This window comes from Oratosquilla oratoria, chromosome 5 (assembly GCF_046742065.1).
Source record: "Oratosquilla oratoria isolate Oo_2021 chromosome 5, ASM4674206v1, whole genome shotgun sequence".
NCBI lineage: Eukaryota > Metazoa > Arthropoda > Malacostraca > Stomatopoda > Squillidae > Oratosquilla > Oratosquilla oratoria.
In genome coordinates, this window is record NC_134781.1 from 9,047,914 (window position 1) to 9,070,845 (window position 22,932).

Below are 22,932 nucleotides of genomic sequence, written 5' to 3' on the forward strand. Positions count from 1 at the left end.
GTTGATGTTGCTATCCTTTAATCCGACCCGATAGAAAAAAAAAAAAAAAACGAATTAGTACCACCGATTTCTCACCTCTTCCGTAACACGCTGCCTTTATTTTGGTATTAGAATAATCCGCGAGACTAGTAGTTCTCGTTCATTTTGGTCAGTTGCCAATACACTGAATTCATTTAGCTCATTTTTTACGCTGAAACATAAAACAATTTTCGATTTACTGCTGAATGCAAGCCGCCATGTTTATCTTATGTTTTTATGTACCGACATGTAACTGATGATGTCATTGTTTGAAATTTACTACGATCGTAGTAAATACACTCGCATAACATTTGTATGAATGAAATTTCCCGCGGTATGTAAATTTGGCCGTTTGCATGGTGTGCGCATAAAATGACGCGCTATTGTGCTCGTCATCGACGGTGGCGCCTCTGGTGGTGTTTGACCTACCAAACCAGGTGCGTCTTATGGTCAGGTGCGCCTTATGTAAGGACGGGGAATAGCAATTTACGGGTGCGCCTTATGGTACGAAGCGCCTTATGGTCCGAAAAATACGGTATATACATATATATATATATATATATATATATATATATATATATATATGTGTATGTATACATATATATATGTATATATATATATGTATATACATATATATATATATATATATATGTATATACATATATATATACATATATATATATATATATACATATATATATATATATATACATATATATATATATATATATATGTATGTATGCATGTATATATGTATAAATACCACATATATTGGTGAATAAGTTGACCCAGCACTTAACTCATCCTAAAAATTCTGAGGTGTAATTCAAGTTTAAGCCTACATTCAACAGATAAGACGATCCCTGTAAATAAGGCAGCACCCCTTTCCCAGCCCTATTGTTTACATTTTTTCATTGTTCAAATTCATCAATGAAATGACTCATCCTAGATGATTGAAAAACTTCAAAGTCTGCCATTATTAGTGCCTTTGCAGAAAAAGCCAATTCTTTGTAGCGTAAACAAACTAAACTTTAATTTTGATCTTCTTTGGATTCTTAACATGAGCAACTTTAGAGATGAAAAATCATTGTTCTCCCTCCCTGGTTCTCTTCCAAACTTGTATCCAGCAGTGTTATTGCCTCATCTGTGAGCCTTGATAGCTTTGCTTCTCCTGACCACTCAAGTGGCAAATATTTTCATCTGGCTTGGCCAGTACAAGGCTAATCTAGGAGTATCTCCTGTGTCCTCACTTGTTGATCATCAGTGTGAAATGAGTGTTGGGCAAGCAGTTTCTCTTATTTAACCCTTTGTGAAAAAGGTTATACTTTATATTCAGCATACAAGTTGACTACTGGTATTGGAGAGATATTTTTAGGCTTCAAATGTTGACTTATACACCAACATATACAGTATGTATATGTATATATATAGGTATAGAATAATCAAGCCTGGCCTTGATGGCTTTATCTTAATAGTTTATATATTATTTATCTTTTTATTTTATATTAATTTATTTTCTATTTGTTTATTTATTAATTTATTTTTTATTTGTTTATTTATTAATTTTTTTTTATTTGTTTATTTATTAATTTATTTTTTATTTGTTTATTTATTTATTCATTTATCTATTTTAGTAAAAGTTGATTGGTCAATAGTGATTTTTGGGACTGACTTTGGACAACAGAAATTGTAATAACTATCTGCTGGTATATCTGTACAAATTCTTTTTTCAAGAATCTATTTCATTCTTTCTTTTGAGATATTATTTATCATTCCTAGCCTTAAATTTATGTACAGTTCCAACTTGGTCTATATCTGTGATTTCCAGTTATCATATTTAGATTTGATATCACCTTCTAATCTATTTCAAATATTTATGCATCTATATGGAAAACTGTATTTCTTTGTATCATTTAGACATGTAGTCTTCCTTAATTTGTTCTCATGACTTCTTAAAGCCCTCCCATCCTTGATCAAGAGATATCTTTTGTCAATGTAATCTAATCCCCTTTTGTGACCTGAATACTATATGCATTAACTTTTTCAAACATGAACAAGTATGCATTTATCTCCAGCCTCTCTCCATATTAGGAGATGGCTTCCTCTTCATATGATAATATTTACTCATGTTTTACCTGGTATAGGTGCATCAAGATATATTCATATTTCCTACTCACGGCCAATATAGAATTTATTTTTTCCATTCCCTTACAGCCCCAAGACAACTCATTCTTACCCTTTAGATTTACAATGAGTGGACGGTTAAGCCTGAATGGACGGCACCACTGGATCCTAAATATTGAGGCCCACTCTGAACAAGTAAGTGAAAGTTTCAGTGGCAGATATACTGTTCTTTGTTGATGACATTTATTACTAACTGTAATATAGTATTTGACTTTTTCATGCTTTGCTTACAGAGGCTCCTTATCAAAATATTTACAGTATATTTGGGAATGGATGCTAAGAGGAGACTGTATGAAGGAGTGATTGTGCCAACAGCACTGTATGGGGCAGAAACATGGAACATAAGAGAAGAAGAGAGAAGGAGTTTGAATGTGTTTGAGATGAGGTGTCTGAGAAGTATGATGGGGGTTACTAGGCTAGATAGAGTGAGAAATGAGGAGGTGAGGAGGAGAACAGGGATGGAAAAGGAGCTGGGAGATAGGGTTGATGAAAGAATATTAGGATGGTTTGGACACATGGAAAGAATGAGTGAAGAAAGACTAGTAAAAGAGGTATGGAAGGCAGATGTGGAGGAAGTGAACATGGGGGGACATCCTTGGATGAGGTGGATGGATGGGGTGAAGGGGGCTTTGGGGAAGAGGGGAATGTCTGTTGAGGAAGGACAGGAGAGGACAGAAGACAGGGGTGAATGGAGAATGGTTGTATATGAATGATATTGTGATTGCATGAGGTGGAATGGGTGGGGGGGTGGGGGGTGAGGTAGTATGTGTGAGCAAAAATTGACGCAGCCTGAAGGGATTTCTCCCCGTCCTCTCCTTTTATGCAATGGGGGGACGGAGAGGGGTGGTCGCCGATTTAATGAAGCGGCCTTGCTGTGGATGTGCTGTGTCTTGTGACACTGCTTCTGACCCAGGGCAGTGGACAAGGTGCAGGGATGACCCGTCATCCAGGAGGTGCTCAGATAAGAGGGAAGGTGGAGGGGTGTGGAGTGTATTCAGGGATGGAATGGGTGGAAATGATTTTATGCCTTTCCCTTTTTGGCTACCTCCCTTGTAAGGGGGAAAAAGCCTTGGTATATGTATGTATTTACCTAGTTGTATTTACCTAATTGTATTTTACGGGAAGGGGAGCTATGCTCGTGGGGTCCCGTCTTCATATCTCATTTTATCTAAACTATTTTTAAATTCATGTATTGTTTTTGCACACACCACTTTCTCATCTAACTTGTTCCAACTGTCTATTACTCTGTGAGGAAAGCTGTTCTTTTTCAAATCTCTTCTGTAGCTGTCTTTTTTTATTTTCTTTCCGTGTCCTCTTGTATTTCTGTCATCTGTGTATGTATATTTGCTTGTTGATGAGATACAATGCCTTAAAGATTATACCATTAACTTGATAGTTGTACAGCAGGTTTTCATTGGTCATACTTGTGGTGTACATTTTTTCAGAGAAAAAAATCTCTAAAGATAGTTTTACTGTTATAAATGAAAGCTTGCATGGAAAAGTATACTAAAACCAAATATTAGTTAAATATTTGCATTAGTTCATTTGTGGTGGTGTAGGAAACTCACACATTTTGTCACTTAGAGGTAGTTGGCGGTGAGTGGTGCTCATACACGGGTGAGCTACCACACATTCCTTAATTCTTCTCAGACATCATGGAAGGGGCAGGTCTGTCACTTCCACACAACCCACAACCCTCTATTTCTTGCATGTAAGATGTTAGATAACTTACACATAAAACCATTCCTATAAAGAGAAAAGAAACAGTAGACATTTCAAACAGCAGTGAGGTTTGAGGTAAAGGTGGGACTGTGTCAGGGATGTGTAATGTTGCTATGGCTGTTCAATGTGTACATGGATGGGGTGGTGCAGGAGGTAAAGGGGAGAGTAATGGTCAGGGGACTGGAGATGGTTAAAGAAAATGGAGAAAAGTGGGAGGTGAGCCAGTTGTTGTTTGCCAATGATACTGCACTTGTGGCAGGATCAGAGGGCTTTATTAAGGGAGTGACAGAGTTTGTTAAGGTATGAGATAGGAGAAAGTTGAAGATAAGTATGTGTAAAAGCAAGGTGATGAGATGTACAAGGGTAAAGGATGGCAGTGAGTTGGAAATAAGTTTTAACGGAGAGAGGCCTTGGGGGACTAAAAAGTTTCATGATAAATAAACATCTGGGAATGGATGCAGAGGAGATTGTATGAAGGGATGATTTTGTTGACGGCTTTTTACAGGACAGAGACCTGGAATTTAAGAGAGGTGAAGAGGAAAACTTTGAATATGTTTTAAATTAAATGTATGAGAAGTATGGTAGGGGTTATTAGATTGGATAGAATGAGAAATGAGGAGGTGAGGAGGAGAGTGGGAGTGGAAAAGGAGATGACACCTTGGGCTATTGAAAGAGAAGTGAGATGGTTTGGACACATTGAAAGAATGATTGATGAAAGATTAGTAAAAGAGGTGTGGAAGGCAGAGGTAGAGGGAGTGAATTTGAGGGGACAACTGAGAATGAGATGGATGGATGGGGGAAGGGGGCATTGAGCAAGAGGGTGGAGAGGGAGGGTCACCGATTAAGTGAAGCGGCCTTGCTGTGGATGTACTGTGTCTTGTTATGTTTCTTCTGACCCAGGGCATTGGGCAGGATACAGGGATGAACCATCATCCATGAGGAGCTAAGATGAGAGGGAGGAAAGGATGGTGGATGAGGAGTGGAATGGGTGGGAGTAGGTACGTTCCTTTGACTTGGCTACCTCCCTTATAAGGGGGAAAAGCTCTTGGTGTATAGAGAGATAGGATTTGTTATTTCACATGTTAGACCTCTAGTGTAAACCTTACCTTCCCTTCTCCACACAAAAGGGGGCAGATGGACAGTTGTTAATGGAAAAGAAAGCTGTGAGGAGACACATTGTTTCAAAGAATTGTTGAATGTAAAGGAGGACAGAGGTTTTGATTGTATTTACTTAATTGTATTTAAAAGAAAGGAGCAACACTCTTTGGGTCCTGTCTCCCATCCTCTAATTTTCTAACATATCTAGACTCAAATTCATGTACAGTTCAACCTTTATCTATATCTTTGATTTCCAATTATCATATTTAGATTTGAACCCTTATATTTATACATCTATATGGAAAACTGTATTTCTTCACATCCTTTTGATATGAGGACTTTCTTAATTTAATTTTATGACCTCTTAATGCCCTCCCATCTTTAATCAGATCTCTTCTAGTGACCTGAACACTGTAATCATGTCACCTCTTTCGCTTTGATCTTTCAAGGTTGGCAGACCAAGTACCTTTAGTCATTCTTTGTATGGTCTATCTGCTAGGCTGGGGACCAGTTTGGTTGCTGCCCTTTGTATTCTCTCAGTCATGATAGTGGAAGATGCTAGGAGAATGACTGTGTTAAATAAGGAAAATATGACTGTTATACATAATAATAAATATTGCCTCAAGTTTTAATGGCTGGAAACTTGCAGTTGCCCTCCCATAGATTTCTTTTGAATGAATTTTTTGAACAGATGTCACTATTATATTGGAGTGTGACTGTTTATTTTTCTGGCTTGTAGGTGCAGAGAGTTGCTGATTATCATCTTTCCTTGTGTAAAAGAGGAATATGTGTAGAACATGAACCAGAATGCATGTAGCTGTATTTACCTAGTTGTATTATACGGGAAGGGAGCTATGCTTGTGGTGACCCGTCTTCATATCTTTCAGCATCAAGTTTTTTCTTAAAATCTTGAATAGTGTTTGCACACACTGTTTCTTTGTCTAATTTGTTCCAGGTATCTATCACTCTGTGTGGGAAGCTTTTGTTTTTCAGATCTCTTCTGTAATTATCTTTTTTGAGTTTCTTTTCATGTCCTCTTATTTTTCCATTGTCCCATTTCAATAAATCATTCTTATCTAAGATTTCCATTCCTTTCATAATTCTATAGATAGTTAGGTCTCCTCTTTCCCTTCTTTGTTCCAGAGTTGGTAATTCTAATTTGAACAGTCTTTGTTTATATGTCATTTTGGAAAGAGTTGATGCCAGTTTTGTTGTTGCTCTTTGTATTCTTTCTAATTTTCTTATATTCTTTTTGGTACTGGGTGTCCATAGTGTTACTGCGTACTCAAGTTTTGGTCTTATTAGTGTAGTTAATTTTTTTTTATAATTTCCTCATACAAATAGACAAATGCCACTTTTATTGACCTCAATAAATTGTAGGTTTCTCCGACTATTTTATTAATATGTTTGTCTGGTGTCATGTCTTTGCTGATCATCACTCTAAGTTCTTTGTTACTGTTGTGCTGTCAGTGGCTGAGAATAAAACTGGAACCAAGTTTGCTCCTTTATTGAAAGCTTGAAGCAAAACGTAAAACAAAGATATTGACGTCATAGTATAAGTACCCGAACAAAACAAAAGACGTCTACATAGGATCCAAACATATAAGCAATACCAATAGATGCTATAGAGCATCTAAACATATTTCAGATTATTAAACATATGAGAATCACATGGTATGTAAGGAACCTCCAGCACAAGTATATAATTCCTATACATCAACACAAAGTCTATTGCAAAGCAAGAACAATGCAACAATACAATTAATCTCAATTTACCACATCCCTTTTCCCTTATTGAAAAAGGAGTATCAAGGAACATAACTGAAACATTAATCTTCATAATGAAGACATTACAACACCAGAATTAGAGATTCAATCTATCAGGTGGTTTCACAACTCTGCTAGATCTTCTGAGAGGTTGTGAACTTCGTACATTGACAGTACTATCAAAATTATCAACATTTACTGACGAATTTCCATCAGCCTTATCAATTACTTCTGAACTATCAGGACAGTGTCCTTGACCTGAAGGAGACATAGGCACAAAAGGTTTACTGCTACATGAGTTATCTTTAGGTACAGTGTCATTACTGGGAACAGTTGGTGTATATCTAGGCATTAGTTGATCAAAATGTCTTTTCCAAACAATGTTACCAAAATCTTTTAACATAACCTTGTAATTCCTCACACCTAGAACTTCAATTACTTTCCCTTCCAACCATGAATGACCTTTGCCATAATTCTTTACAAAAACAGCATCATCAATCTTATATTCAGAATTCTCAAACTTACACTCTTTTTCCAAAACCATTTCCTTCTTATTTTGTGGTTTAATTTTCTCAATAATACCTCTGAAGTTTCTGTTAAACATTAGCTCAGCTGGAGCTTTACCTGTGGAACAATGGATTGAATGTCTGTAATTGTATAAAAATCTACAGACTCTGGCTCGTATATCACCTTCCTTAAATTTACTTAATCCTTCCTTGAAAGTTTTTACAGCCCTCTCAGCTAAACCATTAGATGATGGGTTATAAGGGGCAGGAGTCATATGTTTAATTCCATTCTTATTTAAGAAAGTCTCCATTTCCTCAGATACAAAAGATGAAGCATTATCTGAAACCACAATGTCAGGTAACCCAAAATTACAAAAAGTTTTTCTCAGCATAGAAATTGTTACTGTAGATGTTGTAGACTTTGTTACATGAACATCCATAAATTTAGAGTGTGAATCTACAATCACTAAGAAATAATTTTCATTGATTGGACCTGCATAGTCCATATGGAGTCTACACCAAGACTTACCCGTCTCAGGCCAAGATAAGGTAACTTTCTGAGAACCTTGAAAATTTTTAAAACAAATTGAACAGGCTTTAGTAACCTCTGATATATCTTGGTCTAACTTAGGCCACCATATCCAATTCCTGGCTTCAGCCTTCATAGCGCTGATACCATTATGGCCTACATGCAGCTGTGAAAGTACACGACCTCTTAACTCAGCTGGTATAACAACTCTATTCCTAAATAGCAACACATCTTCATATATACTTAAAACTGCTTTAACTGCTGCATATTCAGAAATAACAGGATCAGATACCCAACCAAATTAAACACATTGAAAAACTTTACTCAAAACAGGGTCACTCTTTGTCATAACCTTAACCCTTTCATAGGAAATATTTTGATATTCCAAATTTTCAACTAAATTCACATATTCAGCAGGTGTATGTGAGTCTAAAACAGAATCTGACATAGGCAAACGGCTCAGGGCATCTGCCACAACATTTTCTTTGCCAGACTTAAAACATAAATTGTAATCATACTGGGATAACAATAATGCCCAATGCTGTACTCTTGCATTTGCATTGACAGGAATCTGTTTATCTTTACCAAATAAACCAAGTAGAGGTTTGTGATCTGTACGGATCACAAACTTACGGCCAAGCAAAAAATACTTAAACTTAGTTACAGCGTACACTAACGCTAGAGCTTCTTTGTCCAACTGAGAATAATTTAGCTCAGTGGCAGACAGCTTTTTGCTTGCAAAGTAAACTGGTCGTGAACAACCATTAATTTCTTGTATTAACACACATCCTACTCCAACTGGTGAAGCATTTACCTCAACAATAACATCATGCTCACCATCAAAATTGGCATGTAAATCAGATTTGGCTAACTCTTCCTTAACAGTAATAAATGCATTTGCTTCAACAGAAGACCACTTAAATTTTGCATCTTTCTTCAGTAAATCATACAGAGGTGCTAATACACTTGAAAATTTTCTCACAAACCTACAATAATAAGTTACTAGACCCAAAAATGATTGAACTTCACCTACAGACCTTGGTATAGGTGCTTCTAAAATAGCAGCAAGTTTGCTTGGTGAAGGTTTTATGCCATCACCTGAAATGACAGCCTAAGTATTCTAAGGAGCTGGTATTCAGAACAGTTTTCTTTTTATTAATAGCAACATTATGTTTCTGAAAAACCTTCAACACTTTATCTAATCTCTTATCATGCTTCTCTTTAGTCTCACCACCAACAAATATATCATCCAAGAAGGCAACTACTCCATCTATATTCATCAATAACTGGGATATCAATCTTTGGAAGATGGCAGGAGATGATGCAAGTCCAAAGGGTAATCTTTTATATTTAAAAAGACCTTTATGAGTATTAATAACTAACCATTCTTGACTCTCATCATCTACTGGCACCTGTAAATAAGCATCCTTTAAATCAATTTTTGAAAATATCTTGCTTTTATCAACAACAGCAAGGATTTCATCAACTTTAGGCAGAGGGTACTGGTCACATGAAATACTTTTGTTTAATTCCTTGAAATCTACGCAAATACGCATTGACTTTTTATCAGCTTTTAACACTGGTACAATTGGAGCTGCCCAAGTACTAGAATGTACTGGTTTAATGATATTGTTATCAACTAACTCATCTAAAGCATCTTCTACTAATTTTCTGTAGTGGTAGGGCACAGGCCTTGCTTTTTTCCAACTAGGCACCAGCACCGCTCTTTAGGTGTACCTTTGCTACAACACATAAAATTGGCAATCTAGAATCAGCTGAAAAATTATCTAATTGTACCTTGGAATTCAAAACATTAACTCCTTCCTCTATACCTGTGTGTGCAATACCAATTTTAGGCATTAAATCTCTACCACATAAGTTTGAGTTATTAGATTCAACTACATACAAATTTTGAAATACATTGTGACCATTATAAAACATATTTGCATAAACCTTACCCAAAACATGCAAATCATTATTACCATAAGCCTTTAAAATTTTATCACTAGGCTCCACAGTTAAATTCAATTTCTTAACCCAATGCAAGGTTAGGGTAGACACACTGGCTCCACAGTCAATTTCGTAAGACACATTATGACCTTCAATAATAATAACCTTATTTCTCACTTGCAAAACATTACCTACAACACTGTGTACAGGTTCATGTGAAAAATTAACACTAACCACTTCTGGAAGGCTAGGTCTATCCATTAAATGTAACAACTGGTTATCATCACTACCAGTATCTCTCTCTTTCTGAGAAATTTCCTCAAAAACCATATTAGTTTTCTTTTTATCAAATCTCTTGTTTTTGTTCAATTTTCCATAAGATCCTTTCTGGGCACTGCTATCACTAGGCTTACATTGAGAACCTGTGTATTTACCAGAAAAAGTCTTATCAAAACGGCACACTCTTTTGATGTGTCCCTTCGTGTTACATACTGCGCATGTTAGGTGCTTAAACCTACAGTTCTCACTTTTGTGTGGATATCCACAGGCTTACAACTTTCTTTTTTCTGACTATTGAAAAATTCAGAACTAACCCCCACTTTCTTCACTTCAATAGTCGGGAGCTTTTCCCCAACAAAAGCTTTTTCCAAATTTAAAATTTTCTCTAAAGTGTCCGTGGAAGATATGGTTTGTAAATCCAAATTCTCAGCAACTAAGTTCGTGAAATACACTTCAGTATCAACAGCCATAAATAATTGGTCTCTCACTCGTGCATCAAATAAAGTACCAAAACTACAATCCTTGGCTAGATTTTTCAAGTCAGCATACAAATCTCTTAAACTTTCATCAGATTTTTTCTTTCTCTTCTGAAATTTGATTTAAACGCCGATGATAGCGCGGTTTAACCTGGTAATGTGATTCTAAAAGCTTTACTATCTCCCTATAATTTCGAATATGAGGTAAATCAGGTGCACTTAGGGAGCCTAAGGTACTATAAGATTCACTTCCTAACGAAACTAATAAAGAATTTTTCTTCTTGTCGTCATCATTGATTCTATTATGTGCAAAATGAGCCTGCAACTTGCTTAGCCAAATCTCCCATCTTATTTTATTGGGGTCAAAACAGTCAATCTTACCTGAGGTATTCGCCATTGTACCTGAATTGTAGTGAATCTTGTTTAATCCTTGTGAAACAAATGACTAGTAGCCTGCTAAACCAAGGCTTATCTGTAAATCGGTAGTACTGGCATGGGTGCACATGATAGCGGGATCGGCGAGAAAAATTATCTTCATCGCTGTACATCTTGTCTATCAGTGGGAAAGGCAGCTATTTCCGACTTTCAACATGATAATCGGTTCATCCACTAACAAATCCTCAGATCCTCGTCGCCACTGTTACTGTTGGGCTGTCGATGACTGAGAATAAAACTGGAACCAAGTTTGCTCCTTTATTGAGAGCTTGAAGCAAAACGTAAAACAAAGATATTGACGTCATAGTATAAGTACCTGAACAAAACAAAAGATGTCTACATAGGATCTAAACATATAAAACAATACCAATAGATGCTATAGAGCATCTAAACATATTTCAGAGTATTAAACATATGAGAATCACATGGTATGTAAGGAACCTCCAGCACAAGTATATAATTCCTATACATCAACACAAAGTCTATTGCAAAGCAAGAACAAGGGCAACAATACAATTAATCTCAATTTACCACAGTCTTTTTCCGAGTTTACTTTTTTGATATCTTCTTCACCAATTTTATAATTTCTTGATATTCTGTTTTTACTTTTCCAATTCCCATTATACTACATTGCTTGATATTGAATTTCACTTCCCACTTTTGAGTCCATTTCCAGATATTGTGCAAGTCTTGTTGTAATGAGTTGCAATCCTCCTCCTTTCTTACTCCCTTTAGTATTTTTGTATCGTCTGCAAAGAAAGTCATATAACACTATACTCCTTCATCCATGTCATTTATGTATATGGCAAACATAATCGGGGCCAATACTGATCCCTGCGGGACACCACTTATCATTTCTTCCTAATTTGAGAATTTATCTCTAATTACCACTCACTTTTCCTCCCAGTCAGGAAGTCTTTCATCCATTTCAATAATTTTCCTCTGATGCCACCTATTGACTCTATTTTCCTTATTAGTTTCTTGTGGGGTATTTTATTAAATGCCTTTTGTAGGTCCAGAAAGGCTCAGTCTGCCCATCCATCTCTCTCTTGTATTATATCTATTTATCTCGAGTAGAAGCAGATCTAGTTTGTTGTTCCTGTTCTTCACTGTCTGTATCCTAATTGATTTGGATTCAGTTTATTTTTTATTCCTAATATCTAACCCATCTATTTTTGATGACCTTTTCCACAAATTTTTGCTACTGTGCTTGTCAGGGAGACCAGTCTGTAATTTGATGGATCTTCCTTGTTTCCTCCCTTATAAATTGGCACAATATTTGCATTCTTCCAGTCCTGTGGCACCTTTTCTTCTTGAAGTGAGAATTTAATTATATTGTATATTTTATCTGTTAATTCTTCCATGCATTCTTTCAGTATCCAATTTGCAATTCCGTCTGGACCATGTGATTTTTTGACATCAAGGGTTTTGATATGGTCGCTGATTTCCTTCTGTGGCTGAATTGTCATGTTTGCTCTATGCACTTGGATTGTTGAAAAGGTGAAGAAAATACAAAATGGATAGAGATCAGTCATTCCATTGCTACTGATCTCTCTTTCAAAAGAACTGCAAGAGAGCTTGAGCTTAGTCCAAAGATAGTATCAGCCCTATGGGGGTGAATCTCCTGATGGAGATGAAGCCATTTATGTGTTTTGAAGATGGGTGGCATGGGGATATGCTTTACATAATCATCCTGCAGGACCACCTCATGTAGGTACCTGTTGTTAGTTTTACAAGGATATTACAAAAACATAAATACAAGTTGCTTTGAAAGAAACAAAAATTGGAAAGGTCTCTAGACTTGATGGATGTCATGTGGTATGTCTGACAAAGGTGTAATAGTGATTGTAGACTGCCTGGTGAGATTGTTTAATGTGTGTTAAGGAAGGAAGTGTCCTGTTAGATGGAGGAGTGTATGTATAGTCCTGTTATGCAAGAGAAAGGGAGACAAATAAGAATTTAGTAGTTTTAGAGTGATAAGTGTGCAGTATGTGGTCAGTAAGTTGTATGGGCATGTTGAAATGATTATGTGGGAAATAGAGGGGGTGATTGGGAATGGGCAGCAAAAAGGTTAGCATGATGGTATTGTTTCTTTGGGAACTCCACTGTACCATCTTTTTATTCTCAGGGGTTTGGTTATCATTGGTTACTAAGCACTGTCTACCTGCTAAGAATTTGATAAACCCTTTCTTGTCATTGTTGTGAATATCAGTCTCTATGATCTTTTTTGATGTTATATGTCTAAGATTACCAAATGGTTTGTTTCTGTTTATAGCTATTACATTAACATAAAACAGGCAGTAGTTTAGTGTCTCTTCAGAAATCAAAAGAGATCAAAGGACTATATCCAACAGACATTGATTCATAGGCTTCCAGTGGGAGAATGTTGAGGCACTACTTTCCTCTTTCTTTCTTATGCAGCATTCTGAACTACATGTATATACATTCATGTTAAAGTAACCATCCTGTGCTGATGCATTTAATGAGAAATCAGTTGGAGCCAAGTATTAAAGTAAATTGTGATAAATTTCAGTACAATTATGAAGTGTCTATGGCCTTTATACGACCCTCTGGTTCAGCGTCAGTGAAGCTACTGTTCAACAACCCTGAGAGACATCTCTACCAGGCTACTGGAAATATTCTCATCAATGGGGTCACAGCTTACTGTGCAGCATCACTCAGGTGTGTCATGCTATGATGTACATCATGAATATTATGTGTCCTAGATCATAATTACCTTTTTTTCATGTAATATGAAGGTTAGATAAACACAGTGCCATGAACTTATGACTTACAGTCAGCCAGTCTTTTGCCCCTGGTCTCTTTTGAAAGAGACCCACGGCTCCCGTATCCAGCAACAGCCACTGGGAGGGCCCACATGCCATTCAGGGAAGAAATATTATGCTGTTGTCTAGAGATTGTTTATGTGAGACATTGTAGAATGAGGTGCTCCCTGTCTTCTGTGTGGTAATGGCACCTAGGGTAGTTTAATTCTATGGCCAAGCCTACTCTATTGTTATTGTTTTAATGCTGGATGGCATCCTAGACACAAGCATGCTAGTGTTATTCTTACTTCTCTTGTGAGTGATTTATCTGTGAGGACTGTTGATGGAATATGAATTTGATGGTCTATCTTGTTTAGTAATCTAAGTGTGAATGTGTTTTTGTGTGGATACTTTGTGTAGTACAAGTGCAAGGTTTGTTGTGTATATGTTTGAGTAGTAACCTGTTTTCTTTTTATGTTCATATTTTTTTTCCCATTCAGCCAATGGTGCTTGTGTGTTATATGAGATCAGGGCCCTCACATGGTGGTGGGTGGGGGGTCATATGCCTGTGGGTGGCACTTTTAGGGGTGATGGCAATTCCTGCCAGGACTTGCGATCAGCAGTTTTGCATTATAGTTAACAAAATATGAAGTATTTTTCCATACTCTTTCTGCAATAGGGACATATTAGATACATATTTTAATATCTCTTGAATTATTTTGCAAGTCAATTGTTAAAATATCTACATAAAAGATTATTAAGCTTGGTTCAAAACATCTACATTTTCTTTTTTATTCCATGTTCAGTTGATTTGTGGTTTTGACAGAGGTGGGAAGTGGTGATGGAGGCGAGGGTCACTGAGAACTTTCCCCTGGGGTGGCACTTAGGCATGTAGGGGCTCTGAATGAGATGGGTGGGTGGTGTTTAGTGTTCTATCATAGAAGTGTGTACCTCTCATTTTCATGTATTTATCTAGTTGTATTATACGGGAAGGGAGCTATGGTCGTGGTGACCCGTCTTTGTATCTTTCAGCATCAAGTTTTTTCTTAAAATCTTGAATAGTATTTGCACACACTGTTTCTTTATCTAAATTATTCCATATATCCAGTACTCCGTGTGGGAAGTTATTCTTTTTCCGATCTCTTCTGTAGTTCTCCTTTTTTTTCATGACCTCTTGTTTTTCCATTGTCATTTTTAAGTAAATCTTTTCTGTCAAGGATTTCCATTCCTTTGCTCTAGTGTTGGTAGTTCTAATTTTGACAGTCTTTGTTCGTATATTAATTTGGAAAGAGCTGGTGACAACTTTTTTATTGCTCTGTATTCTTTCTAGTTTCCTTATATTCTTTTTAGTACTGGGAGTCCTAATTGGTCTAATCAAGGTGACTAATATTTTTTCAATCATTTCTTCATCCAAGTAATCAAATGCCACTTTCATTGACCTTAATATGTTGTAAGTTTCACCCACTATTTTGTTTATATGTTTATCCGGTGTCATGTCTTTGCTGATTATTACTCCAAGGTCCCTTTCCGAGTGCACTTTTTATATTTCTTTTCACCAATTTTGTAATATTTTTTTTTTTTTTTTTTTTTTTACTTTTTTCCAAACTCCATTATGCTAAACTTCTTGATAGTGAAGTTCACTTCCTACTTTTGAGTCCATTTCTAGATTTTGTCTAGGTCTGATTCTAATGAATCACAGTCATCTTCTGTTCTTCCTTTCTTCAATATTTTTGCGTCATCTGCGAAGAAATTCATATAACATTCAACTCCTTCATCCATGTCATTTATGTATATGGCAAACATGATTGGAGCCAGCACTGACCCTTGTGGAACACCACTTATCATTTCTTCCCATTTCGAGTATTTGTCTCTAATTACTACCCTCATTTTTCTCCCAGTCAGGAAATCTTCCATCCATTCTAATAATTTACCTGCAATGCCACCTATTGATTCTAATTTTCTTATTAATTTCTTGTGTGGTACTTTGTCAAATGCCTTTTGTAGGTCTAGATAAGCACAGTCTGCCCATCCATCCCTGTCATCTATTTTATCTGTTAGTCTTGAGTAGAAACAGATTACGTTTGTTGTATATGATCTTCCTTGTCTAAATCCAAATTTGCTTGGGTTTAGTATAGATTTTTCTTCCAGATTTTTAACCTATCTACTTTTGATCACTTTTTTACATATTTTAGCTACTGTGCTTGTTAGGGAGATCAATCTGTAGTTAGATGGATTTTCCTTGTTTCTTCCGTTATATATCAGTACAATTTTTGCATTTTTCCAGTCTTGTGGTACCTTTCCTTCTTTGAGTGAGCATTTGATATAGTGTGTATTTTATCTGTTAATTCCTCTTTGCATTCCTTCAGTATCCAATTTGCAATTCCATCCGGACCATGCGATTTTCTAACGTCAAGGTTTTTTATTTGGTCGCTGATTTCCTTCTTTGTTACAGTTATTTCCTTCACTGGGAGGGATTTCTGTCTCTCTATTCCCTCACAGTTAGGTGGGTTCTCAATTGTGAATACCAATTTGAAGTGGTAGCTCATAACTTCTGCCATTTCTTGCTCTTCTGTGTTCTCATGGCATCCTTGGCACAGCTTTTCTATTTCTTGTTTGTTTTTAGTTTACTGTTCACATGTCTATAAAATAGCTTCAGTTGTTCCTTGCAATTTTCTATTATTTCCTTTTCATAATTTCTCTTTTCTTCACTGCATATTTTTACATAATCATTTCTTAGTTTGATGTATGTTCTATGTGATGTTCTATGAGGACAATCTTAGTCTCTGTGTGCAGATGTCCTATTAGGGTGGTTTTGGTGCATCCTTCGTGCTTTGTTCAGTATTTCTGAAGTGTTTGTGGTGGGGGAAAAGAATACTGCCACCAAGTAATTCCACTTGGATTGTAAGAGGCGAGAAGAAAGGAACGGGGATTGGGACTAGGCATCCTTCTCCTTGTAGCCCCACAGGGGACATTCCTAAAAGAAAAAGCAAAGGCATAAGAGGGTCTGGGAGTTTTCCGACCAGCACCCTAAGGTTTGGGTGGAGTGAAGTGGAAGGAGGTTTCTCAAGGATAATGTGGATGAAGGTGAAACTGGGAAAGGAGATGTGGGACTTTGTAAGTGCATATGGGGCTTGGCAGTGAGAAGAGCGTAGAAGAAAGGGAGGCTTTTTGGATAGATTTAAATGAGTGCATAGAAGATTTAGGGAGAAATATCAATGTAATAGTACTGGGAGACCTTAATGCTAGGGTAGGAAATGATCCAATTGAAGGAGGGGTTGGGAAATGTGGAGTTCCAGGAAAGAATCATAGTGGAGAGTTGATGGTGGAAATGTGTCTAGAAAGAGAGTTGATGATAGCAAATACAGTGTTTTGAAGAAAGTCAAGCATAAGTGCACTTGGGAGAGGGTGGTGGAGGGAAGGGTGGTAGATAGAGCGTTAATGGATTATGTAGTGGTAAGTAGGATTATGACAGGAAGAGTTAAGGATGTACATGTCCTAAGGAAGAGGGTGGGGGAATATCAGATCATTTTTTGGTGGAAGGTAAGTTGAGAGTGGAGGATAGATGGAGAAAGAGGAAAGGGACAAAAGGTAGGGAGGTGCTTAGAGTGAACTCTTTAAATGAAAATGAAAAGGAGAAGGAGTACAAGAGGAAGCTGAAGGAGGAGTGGGAGGGAGTGAAGGATAGAGTAGAGGTAGGTGTGGAGGAGGAATGGGGATGGTTCAAGGAGGGAGTCACAAAGTGTGCAAAGATGGTGTGTGGAACAAGGACAGGAGGAAATAAAAGAAAGGGTAGTGAATGGTGGGATGAGGAAACAAAGAAGGTTGTAGAAAAGAAGAAGCGAGCTTTCACAGATTGGTTACAAAATAGGACGAGGGAGTCATATGAGAGGTACAAAGAAAAGAAAAGAGAAGTAAAGCAAAAGGTAAAGGAGGGAAAGAGGCAGATGTGAAATGGGGTAAGAGTATGACAGAAAATTTTGAAAGTAATAAAAAGATGTTTTGGAAAGAAATTAAGAGAGGAAGAGGGAGGCAAATCAAGTAGAGAAGAAAAAGTAAAAGGTGCAGATGGAGAGATGATAATGGAAGAGAATGCCAGTAAGGGGAAGATGGGCAGAATATTTTAGGGAGTTGCTAAATGTGAAGGAGGATAGGGAGGGAAAGATAGCTACAGTGGGAAGTGCTAAGAAAATGACTGTGATGAGTGAGGAAAATGGAGGAGAAATAAGGAAGGATGAGGTGAAGGCAGTTGTTAAGATGATGAAAGCAGGTAAGGCACCTGGTCTGGATGGATGCCATGCAGAATATCTAAAAAAAGGAGGTACAGTGATGGTGGACTGGCTGGTGAGGTTATTTAATTTTTGCTGGAGAGAGGGTAGAGTGCCGGAGGACTGGAGGAGTGCTTGTATAGTTCCACTTTACAAGGGAAAAGGGGACAAGTATGAATGTAGTAGTTTCAGAGGGATTAGCTTGTTAAGTGTAGTTGGGAAGGCTTATGGGAGGATCTTGATTGAGAGGATTAGGAGAGGAACAGAGGGAGTAATTGGTGAGGAACAGTGTGGATTTAGGACAGGTAGAGGTTGCATAGATCAGATTTTTGTGGTAAGACAGATATGTGAGAAAGCTATAGGAAAGGGGAAGGATGTTTTGTTGGCCATTTTGGACCTGGAAAAGGCTTATGACAGGGTAGACAGAAAGGCACTGTGGGAGGTTTTGAGGATATATGGGATAGGAGGAAAGCTTTTGGGAGCTGTCAAGAGTTTTTATGAGAGTAGTAGAGCTTGTGTCAAGATTAAAAATGGAGAGAGTGAGTGGTTCGAGGTAAAGATGGGACTTCATCGAGGATGCATTATGTCGCCCCTGGGCTGTTCAACTTATACATGGATGGGGGTGGTGCGAGAGGTAAATGCAAGGGTAGTGGGAAAGGGACTGGAGATGGTTAAAGAAAATGGAGAAAAGTGGGAGATGAGCCAGCTGTTGTTTGTGGACGACACTGCGCTTGTGGCAGGATCAGAGGAAGGATTGAGGAAGTTGGTGACAGAGTTTGGGAGAGTGTGTGATAGAAGAAAGCTAAAGATAAATGTGGGTAAAAGTAAGGTGATGAGATGTACAAGGGGTGAAAGTGGCAGTAGATGGAAGTGAAGGCATTAACCCCTTCCATACGGTGCCGCACACGTAGGCGTCATGGGGAGCGAGTGTATTCGCGAGGCTGCCATATCGGCATCTTGATTATATTTATTGTAGTCGCCCCTCCATAATGACATTCTTTCTAATTCTTTTGTAATCGCATTTTCTATGGTTATCAAAATTCAGGGTGAAGAGAGAACGATCGATATAAGCGGTGACTATATTTTATGATGCGAGTATTATTACGACACGTCGTACGGCTGGCATTGGCTGCTGCCACCGAGATCTAAGTCCATGACGCCTACGTGTGCGGCACCGTATGGAAGGGGTTAAGGGAGAGCGTCTGGAGGAAGTGGATAGTTTTAGATACTTGGGTGCGAATGTGGCAGAAAAGGGAGTGGAGGTGGAGGTAGAATGTAGATTGCGAGTAGCGAGTAAATGACTTGGTAGATGAAAAAGTGTAATGAGGAATAAGACATTTAGGAATGGATGCTAAGAGGAGTGATGAAGGAGTGATTGTGCCAACAGCACTGTATGGGACAGAAACATGGAACATAAGAGAAGAAGAGAGAAGGAGTTTGAGATGAGGTGTCTGAGAAGTATGGTGGGGGTTACTAGGCTAGATAGAGTGAGAAATGACGAGGTGAGGAGGAGAACAGGGGTGGAAATGGAGCAGGGAGATAGGGTTGATGAAAGAATATTAGGATGGTTTGGACACATGTAAAGAATGAGTGAAGAAAGAATAGTAAAAGAGGTATGGAAGGCAGATGTGGAGGTAGTTAACATGTGGGGATGTCCTAGGATGAGGTGGATGGATGGGGTGAAGGGGGCTTTGGGGAAGAAGGGAATGTTGTTTATGAAGGACGGGATGAGGACAGAAGACAGGAGTGAATGGAGAATGGTTGTATATGGATGATGATGTGATTGCATGAGGTGGAATGGGGGGGGGGGTGGGGGGGTGAGGTAGTATGTGTGAGCATAAGTTGACGCAGCCCAAAGGGATTTCTCCCCGTCCTCTCCTTTATGCAAGGGGGGACGGAGAGGGGTGTGTCGCTGATTTAATGAAGCGACCTTGCTGTGCTGTGTCTTGCGACACTGCTTCTGACCCAGGGCAGTGGGCAAGGTGCAGGGATGACCCGTCATCTAGGAGGTGCTCAGATAAGAGGGAGGGTGGGAGGGGTGTGGAGTGTATTCAGGGATGAAATGGGTGGGAATGATTTTATGCCTTTCCCTTTTTGGCTACCTCTCTTTTAAGGGGGAAAAAGCCTTGGTATATGTATGTATGTATGTATGTATGTACATGAGTTATCCCTGGATTCTGTGAATGGTTTGATCACATTTTCAGTGTTTTTTATTACTCAGAGTAAAAGAGAATGAGTAACAGCAGTGACTATATTTTATTATGCAAGTAGTGTGATGCATTGTACGTATGGCAGCCAATCCTGAGTACGAGAATTTGACTCATAGTGAAGTGGTGAATGGGATGTGGAGAAGGGCAGTAAGAAGACAATCCTTTCCAAAATTTATCCTTTGAATATCATAAGTACAGATTATGAAGACTGTAAATTTAAGGGATTTCAAAGTGTCATGCTTGTAGTTTTACATATTTACTGTAGATGTAAATATCCATGGCTTTCCTCTTTTTTAGATTGATGACTGATGTCACAGAACTAGATGTTGATGTACGAAGCTCTCTTATGGCTGAAGAGTATCATCTTCGATTCTGGCGTAGAGAGAATCGCCATAATGAGGAAACGTTGGAGTATGACTTTGGCGGAGCTGTGCGGCAGGCAGGGGATGCCCCAGATTGGGTGGTGTCCTACAGGTGGGTTCTACGGTATGTTATTTGTTCTCTATCTCATTAGAAGATTTCAGTTTATTTACAAACATAATAATTTCTATGTACTTAAATGTATTAGTAGATAAACATCAGTTATTTCAGCAATCTTTATTCAAACTACAGGAATGATGAGGATTGTGAAAATAGACAAATCTCCATTAGGAAAAGTAATAAAATAATGCAAACATAAGCATAACATAAACATAAAAGTGATCATCACTATCCTTATCCTCTACCTCCCCCCAGGCTATAGCAGTGTCAATACCTTACAGTGAAGATGAGGTTAAAAGACTGCATCTGTATGGTGAATACATGAATTATAGAGAAGAGGCTATCAGGGGGATAGACTGTTCATAAGCCTCCAAAATAGTGATATATTCTAAACATATTACATCAAGTTGAATAATCCTTCACACAGGCTTGGACATGGTCCCACTGAAGAGACAGAGAGCAGGTGGTGAAGGGGCTTTGGGCAGAGCAACCATCAACTGAGGCTCTTGAATGTTGTCTGATAATATGTCCACATCAGGTAGCTAGGCTGTGTTAGGGGTTCCAGTTTGTGGGTCAATGGGGACAGATATGGCTGGTGAAAGTGGATCATGTTTGCTATCAGTTGTGTCTGGTGAACAAGTTCCTTGATTGGATGGTGTATCTGGTGCTACAGCTGGAGTAAATGTGCTAAGCTGCGGGCCTCCTGTACCTCTGAGAAGATATTGCAGAAGTATATAACAGTAGGGGTACACTGGAACATATTTCCATAGGTATACTGCTACTGTCCCTCCATTATGCTGTCCCCCAACCCCTTGTTGCTGTCCTGTACCATTTCTCTGAATTTCATTTCCTTGTTTCGCCTACCCTGTGGTGGGGGGAAAAGAATACTGCCACCAAGTATTTCCACTTGAACTGTAAGAGGCGAGAAAAATCAGGACGGGGATTGGAACCAGGCATCCTACTCCCTGTAGCCCCAAAGGGGACATTCCTAAAAAAAGTAAAGGCATAAGAGGGTCTAGGAGTTTTCCAACCAACACCCTAAGGTTTGGGTCTTTTAATGTGCATGGATATAGTACAGATGAGAGTAAAAGGGAATAGATAGGTAGTATGTTTGTGAAAAGAAAGATGGATGTGTTGGCGGCTTTGAGTGAAACTAAGGTGAGAGGGAAGGGCGAGTGTGAGTTTGGGAATGTAATTGGGAGGTGTTCAGGAGTGAAGAGAGGGCGAGGGAGGGAGAGAAGGGGTGGCTATACTAGTAAGTGAAGAGATAGTTAAACGTTGACTGGAGTGGAAGGAGGTTTCTCAAGGATAATGTGGATGAAGGTGAAACTGGGGAAGGAGATGTGGGCTTTTGTAAGTGCATATGGGCCTGGTAGTGAGAAGAGTGTAGAAGAAAGGGAGGCTTTTTGGATAGATTTAAATGAATGCATAGAGGGATTAGGGAGGAACATCAATATAGTAGTGTTGGGTGACCTTCATGGTAGGGTAGGAAATTAACCAATTGACGGAGTGGTTTGGAAATGTGGAGTTCCAGAGAGGAATCGTAGTGGAGAGTTGATGGTGGAGATGTGTCTAGAAAGAGAGTTGATGATAGTAAATACAGTGTTCCAGAAGAAAGTAAGGCATAAGTACACATGGGAGAGGGTGGTAGTTGGAAGGGTGGTAGATAGAGCATTAATGGACTATGTAGTGGTAGATAGGAGTATAATAGGAAGAGTTAAGGATGTATATGTGCTAAGGGAAGAGGGTGGGGGAATATCAGATCATTTTTTGGTGGAAGGTAAGCTGAGGGTAGAGAATAGATGGAGAAGGAGGAAAAGAACAAAAGATAGGGAGGTGCTTAGAGTGAACTCTTTATATGAAAAGGAAAAGGAGAAGTACAAGAAGAAGCTGAAAGAGGAGTGGAAGGGAGTGAAGGATAGAGTAGAGCTAGGAATGGAGGAGGAATGGGGATGGTTCAAGGAGGGAGTCACAAAGTGTGCAAAGGTGGTGTGTGGAACAAGAAGGACAGGAGGAAATAAAAGAAAGGGTAGTGAATGGTGGGATGAGGAAACAAAGAAGGTTGTAGAAGAGAAGAAGCGAGCTTTCACAGATTGGTTACAAAATAGGACGAGGGAGTCATATGAGAGGTACAAAGAAAAGAAAAGAGAAGTAAAGAAAAAGGTAAAGGAGGCAAAGAGGAGAGCAGATGTGAAATGGGGTAAGAGTATGACAGAAAATTTTGAAATAAAAAGATGTTTTGGAAAGA

General features: G+C 38.3%; 1 protein-coding gene across 1 annotated transcript in view; it reads left to right on the top strand.

Annotated features, from left to right (window-relative positions):
* Positions 1-21,169, top strand: part of LOC143025360 (uncharacterized) — a 174,830-nt gene extending 153,661 nt beyond the window's left edge. The window contains exons 35-38 of the mRNA XM_076184898.1: positions 2,233-2,337; positions 13,498-13,646; positions 20,502-20,678; positions 21,112-21,169. Of these exons, the coding sequence (XP_076041013.1) occupies positions 2,233-2,337; positions 13,498-13,646; positions 20,502-20,678; positions 21,112-21,154 (474 nt within the window). The 3' untranslated portion in view covers positions 21,155-21,169. The remainder of the gene's footprint in view (positions 1-2,232; positions 2,338-13,497; positions 13,647-20,501; positions 20,679-21,111) is intronic.
* Positions 21,170-22,932: the final 1,763 nt, after the last annotated feature.